We start from the raw sequence: 6,675 nt of genomic DNA, 5'->3' as shown, positions 1-6,675 counted from the left end.
AGAACGTTTCTTTTTTTTTTTTAAGATTCCATGTATATGTGTTAGCATATGGTATTTGTTTTTCTCCTTCTGACTTACTTCACTCTGTATGACAGACTCTAGGTCCATCTATATACCCGTAATTTCATTTGACTTTTAAATTTGTGACACACAGAAGCTGGATTACCAGTCAACGTGTAGTGAGTGTACCAGTTACAAAAGATTCCTGGGACAGAAGAGGCAACAGGCTCCGTCTGTTTAAATGATGTTTCCCTTTCCTTTCAGTTCACACAGCTAGAACTCAGAACGCTGCCTCTTTGGTCCAAGATCGGGTTTTCCTGTCATTTTAACTGCCACCTCCATCACCTCCAGGAGTCTTGTGAACTAAGATGCCAGCTAGGAACCAAGGAACACAGCAGCCGTGGTGTCAATTTCTCTGGTCCTTCCCGGCACATTCTCTGCACTCTGGTTCAGGAGTGTTTAACTCTGCTAAGGCTTGGTATCAATCATGTGGATCGTTTTTGCCTTGAAAACCTGAAATGAGCATCCACCGTGTGCCACAGGCTTTTTGCAAGTTCTTTTCATGAATCTTCCCAAGAACCCCATGGGATAAAAGTGTTATCCCCATTTTACAGAAGAAAACTGGTAAAGTGAGGTATAGCAGCAACTAATGCGTGGCAGAGCGTGATTTAAACTCAGGTCTATATTATTCCAAAGCCCCCCAGATATCTTCCTCTTTGTTTTGGTAGAATCAGTGTTGGACTCTCCAGGGACAGGCAGTACAAACATCTGTCCAGGATTTCTCCAAGTTGCTTCCCAAGAACTGAGGAGAAGTCCACTGCTGTCTATGAGCTTTTTCTTCTTTCAGTGGACAGAATCCGGGAGGCCCTTTCTGTGTTTGGCTCTTTTTTTCTTTTTTGCTATCATTAACATCTGCTTAGGAAAGCATTGCATTGGGGCCAGCTTCCCTGGGTTTGCTCTGCTGGTTATTCTCAGCGTAATCTTGGGAAAGTCGCTTATGCTCATACTGCATTGCAATTTTTTGTTTAAATGTCACAATCTTGCATCAGTTCTGCACTTTTTAAGGCCAGAAAAGATCTTTGCATCCTCAGTAGCTATCACGTGATAGGTGCTTCCGCATTCTGAGTTACTGATTTACAGGGATTCTGAGGCCATTCTGGGCCCAGATCACACCCCATTTCCCCACGCAGCTCCCTGGTCAGTCACTTCAGTTTAACCACAATTCAGAGACACAGCAGACTCCCAACACTCTGAAGTAACTTATTCTCACTGGCTATGTGGGTATCTCTTAGAAAAGCCTCAGTGAAATAAAACCAGTACATTTGTTGGGTTATGGAGACAGTGAGGCCTTGCATTTGTCTGGAATGCTTCGCTCTCCGTCAGGTGGCTCTGAGGCTGTCTACACACGGCTCTCTTGCTGGTAAATCTTGTATGGCAATTCAGTTGTTCCTTCTGTAATTTCCTCATCTCATCGTCTTTGGATTTATGTATTTCTGTCTTTCTCCCTGACAGTGAACTCCTTGAGGGCAGGCTGTTTCTTGCTCATCCTCATGTCTTTGCAGCCCATCCAGGGTCTGGGCCTATAACACATATGCTCCATTAATGCTTACACAGTTAAAGGAATTGAACACATAACCCTCTACTCTCCATTTCACCAGCCAGGTTACTTCTCAGGATGCCAAGGAAGGACCCTTGGCTCTGAGTTGAATGATACCTGGAGCTTTGGGTGGCCCCTTGCTCTAGAGAAGCCTCTCCAAGCATGGGCCAGATTTCTTACCTCAGCATCAGACCAGTTCCTCAGCTTCTGGAAGTATCCTTAGCAACAGGACTTGTAGTAAAACCATCCAGTAGCACAGCTAGGTCTCAGGATGATGGCTGTGCACAAACAAAAGGCAATTACAAGTTATGATGGCAAAAGGAAGCAATTCCCACACCTGAGCCAGTTTAAGACCTGGCTCCCCTTGAACGGAGGGAAAGCTAAGTGTCCTGGAGGAAGGATCCCTCCCTGCTGCCAAATCTTTATACTGTTAATCTTTCTCGTAGCCTTCTCCAAAGGGGACTGTGGGCTTTTACCAGAGTAACTGTGCATTGGGGGAAAGGAGGTAATCAGCTCTTTGAGGAGTGCACCTAAGGTTTACTGGACACTGTAAACACAGTGTTACAGTGTCCAGTAATTACTTCATTGCCACATATGGGATCTTTGTTGCAGGATGTGGGCTCTTTTTAGTTGTGGCATGCAGGATCTAGTTCTCTGACCGGGAATCGATCCCAGGCCCCCTGCCTTGGGAGCACAGAATCTTGACCACTGTACCACCAGGGAAGTCCCTGGAATGCATATATCTTTTTGAATTAGTGTTTTTGTTTTCTTTGGGTATATACCCAGAATGAAATTGCTGGATTACATGGCAGTTACCTGAGGTGACTCCAACAGGCAGAGAGGGCTGTGGGCCCGGCGTTGGGACATCCAGCGTCCACTCACTCGGACTGTGTGTGAATGCCCAGAAGTGTCCAGCCGCCCGGCCTGTGATGTCAATGTCACCTAGTGACTGGCAGGGAGTTGTGAATGTATCTGCAGCTGGCTGAAAGATTGGTGGTTTGCACCCACCCAGGCATGAGATCTCATAATCTATAAGTCTTTCAGAGCTGCTTTTATGTTTTATCTTCTATTTCTCTGTTCTTGCCCTCGCTCCTTTTAGTCTGAGCATATGTGGGGCAGCTTCGGAGTCTAAGTTGTCCTGAGTATTCACAGACTTCTGCCCTGCTTGGTGGCTTTCTCCCTTCCCTACCAGGTGCCACTGGTTTCCTGGCACTGCCTGGGGAGCTGAGACCACCTTAGCCTACCTGAATGAAGTGTGGATTCTGGAGGGAACTACCAGAGCTAGAGGCTGAAGGCACAGGCACTGAATCCCTTACTGAAGCTGTGATATCAGATATCAGGCTCTCAGACTCCAGGTTGTGGCACCACATCTCACAGTATCCACTGCAGGATCTCAGGATGCCACCACCCTTTGATATGGGAGTGACACCTTTTTTTTTTTAATTGAGGGATAGTTGATGTACAATATTATATGTTTCAGGTGTACAACATAGTGATTCACAATTTTTAAAAGTTAAATTCCATTTATAGCTATTATAAAATACTGGCTATATTCCCTGTGCTGTACAATTATCTTTGTAGCTTATTTATTTTATACATGGTAGTTTGTACCTCCTAATCCTCTTCCCCTAGCTTGCCCCTTCCCCTTTCCCTCTCCTCACTGGTAACCACTAGTTCTCTATGCTGAGTCTGTTTCTTTCTTGTTATGTTCACTAGTTTGTTTCATTTTTTAGATTCCATGTTAAGTGATATCATACAGTGCTGTCTTTCTCTGTCTGACTTATTTCACTCCAAGTTCATCCATGTTGTTGCAAATGGCATAATTTCATTTTTTGTGGCTGAATAGTACTCCATTTTGTATGTATGTGTGTGTGTATATATATATATGTATGTGTATATATATATATATATATACACCACATCTTTTTTATCCATTCATCTTTTGATGGACACTTAAGTTGCTTCCATATCTAGCTCTTTTTTAAAAATTAAATTTACATGCAATAACATTCACCCATTATAAATGTATGATTCAATGATTTTTAGTAGATTCACAGAGTAATGCAATCATCACCATAGTCCAGTTTTAGAATATTTTCTTTACCTACTCAATTTCCCTCCTCATTTGACTCCTTTGCAGTCAATATCCACTTCTTCCCCAAACCTCAAGCAACCTCTGCTTTCTGCCTCTGTAAATTTGTCTTTTCTGTATATTTTGTATAAATTGAATAAGACGATATATATTCTCTTGCAACTGGCTTCTTTCCCTAGTACAATGTTTTTGAAGTTCATTCATGTTCTAGCTTGTATCAGATCTTGTTGTTTTTTATTGCTGAGTAGAATTCCATTGTATAGAAATACCATATTTTGTTTATCCATTCATCAGTTGATAGGTATTTGTAAACAAATACAAATATTTATTTGTAAACAAATTTTACAGTTTTTGGCTCTTGTGAATAAAGCTCCTGTGAACATTCCCAAAGAAATCTTATGTGGACCTATATTTTCATTTCTCTTAAAGACGTTTATAGGAATGGAATTACTGGATCATTTGGTAAGGTTATATTTGACTTTTAAGAAACTGTCAAAGTGGTTTCCAAAGTGGATATATCATTTTACATTCCCACCAGAAATGTATGAGGGTCTGGTTTCTCCACATTCTCAGCAACACCTAGTATTGTTTGTCTTTTTTAACATAGCCCCACTGGTTGGTGTAAAGTGATATATTAGTGTGGTTATTATTTGCACTTCCCTAGTGACTAATGACATTGAGTCATGTGCTTTTCATGTGCTTTTTAGCCATTTATGTGTCTTCTTTGGTAAAATGTCGATCCAAGCCTTCTGCTGATTTTTAAAATTGGGCTGCTTCTTATCATTAAGTTAAAGTAATTCTTTATTTTGTAAATACAAGCCCTTTATCAGATATATGATTTGCAAACATTTCCTCCCACTCTGTGGTTTGTATTTTCCTTTTCATAATGATTTTTTGAAACATGAAAGCTTTTCATTTAATGAAGCCCAAATTATTGATTTTTTTCTATTATGGCTTGTGCTTTTGGTGTAGTGTCTTATAACTCTTTGCTTAACCCAAAATCACAAAGTTTTTCTCCTTTGTATTTATTTGGAAATTTTATACTTTTAAAAATAAGTTGTGTATCTATACACTAACAACAAACTATCAAAAAAAGAATATTTTTAAAAATCCCATTTACAATAGCATCAAAAAGAATAAAACACTTAAGAATAAATTTAACAAAGGAGGTGATAGAGTTGTACACAAAATCATAAGCCATTGATGAAATAAATTGAAGAACACAAATAAATGAAAAGATATCATGTGTTCATAGACTGAAAGAATTAATATTATTAAAGTGTACATACTATCCTAAGATATCTATATGTTTAATACAATTGCTATCAAATTCCAATGGCATTTTTCACAGAAATAGAAAAAAAAAATTCCTAAAATAAGTAGGGAACCACAAAAGACCCCAAATAGCCAAAAGAATCTTGAGAAAGAACACAGTTGAAGGAATCACATTTCCTGATTTCAAATTATATACAAAGCTATAGTAATCAAAACAGTATGGTACTGGCATAAAAACGTACACATAGACCAATGAAACACATTAGAGAGCCCAGAAATAAACCCAAGCATATAAGTCAACTAATTTTTTTTTTTTTTTTTTTTGCGGTATGCGGGCCTCTCACTGTTGTGGCCTCTCTCATTGCGGAGCACAGGCTCCAGATGCGCAGGCTCAGCAGCCATGGCTCACAGGCCTAGCCGCTCCATGGCATGTGGGATCTTCCCGGACCGGGGCATGAACCCGTGTCCCCTGCATCGGCAGGCGGACCCTCAACCACTGCGCCACCAGGGAAGCCCAAGTCAACTAATTTTTGAGAAGTGTGCCAAAATAACACAATTGGGAAAGAATAGTCTCTTCAATAAATGGTGTTGGGAAAGCTGGATATCTACATGCATAGGATGAATTTGGACCCTCATCTTACACCATACACAAAAATCAACTCAAGAGGATTAAAGACTTAAACATAAGACCTAAAACCCTAACACTCCCAGAAGAAAGTATAGGGGAAAAGACACTTGACATTGGTTTTGGCAATGATATTTTTGGATATAGCACCAAAAGCAACAAAAGCAAAAATAAACACATGTGACTACATCAAACTAAGAAGCTTCTGCAAAAATGGAAACAATGAACAAAATGAAAAGGTAACTTCCAATTTGGAAGAAAATATTTGCCAACCATATATCTGATAAGGGGTTAATACCCCAAATATATAAGGAACTCACACAGCTCAGAAGCAAACCCCATCCCCCACAAATATCTCTATTTAAAAATGGGCAAGGACATGAATAGACAGTTTTCCAAAGAAGATATACAAATGGCAAACATGTATATGTGAATGTATCTAACACTACTAAAGTATTGACTTGAAAATATAAGGCATGAAAATAGAACTACCATATGATCCAGCAATCCCACTCCTGGGATTATACTATATCCAAAGGAAATGAAGTCAGTATCTCGAAGAGATATCTTTCCTGCCATGTTCATTGCAGCATTATTCACAATAATCAACACTTGGAAACAAACTAAATGTCCCTCAACAGATGAATGAATAAGTAAAATGTGGTACATATATAAAATGGAATATTATTCAGCCACGAAAAAGGAAATCCTCCATTTGGAAAAACTGGAATGAATCTAGAGGGCATTATGCTAAGTGAAAAGCAACACAGAGATATACAAATACTATATGGTATTACTACTTTGTGAAGCGTAAAAAAATCCCCACCATATTCATAGAAATAGAATAGAATGGTGGTTGCCAGGGGCTGGGCAAAGGGGAAAATAGGTAGATGTAAGTCAAAGGGTACAAACTTTCAGTTATAATTATTAGTAAAATACGCTCTGAAGATCTAATGTACAGCATGGTAAATATACTTCATAATATGGTATTTTATACCTGAAATTTGCTGAGAGTTGCTTGTAAGCATTCAGACTCCCTTTAAACAATTTAACTATGTGAGATGATGAATGTGTTAATTATTTGAT

At 39.3% G+C, this 6,675-nt stretch overlaps 1 protein-coding gene across 1 annotated transcript in view; it reads right to left on the bottom strand.

Moving 5' to 3' along the window:
- REG4 (regenerating family member 4) overlaps nucleotides 1-2,967 on the bottom strand; it is a 10,213-nt gene extending 7,246 nt beyond the window's left edge. Inside the window, 4 exon segments of the mRNA XM_007131107.2 lie at nucleotides 270-273; nucleotides 1,778-1,875; nucleotides 2,414-2,579; nucleotides 2,842-2,967. Coding sequence (XP_007131169.2) covers nucleotides 270-273; nucleotides 1,778-1,875; nucleotides 2,414-2,579; nucleotides 2,842-2,967 — 394 coding nt within the window.
- Between the last annotated feature and the right edge of the window lie 3,708 nt (nucleotides 2,968-6,675).

This window comes from Physeter macrocephalus, chromosome 4 (assembly GCF_002837175.3).
Source record: "Physeter macrocephalus isolate SW-GA chromosome 4, ASM283717v5, whole genome shotgun sequence".
Taxonomy (NCBI): Eukaryota; Metazoa; Chordata; class Mammalia; order Artiodactyla; family Physeteridae; genus Physeter; species Physeter macrocephalus.
The sequence above is the reverse complement of the archived record's forward strand: the minus strand, read 5'-3'. Positions and strand labels throughout refer to the sequence as shown.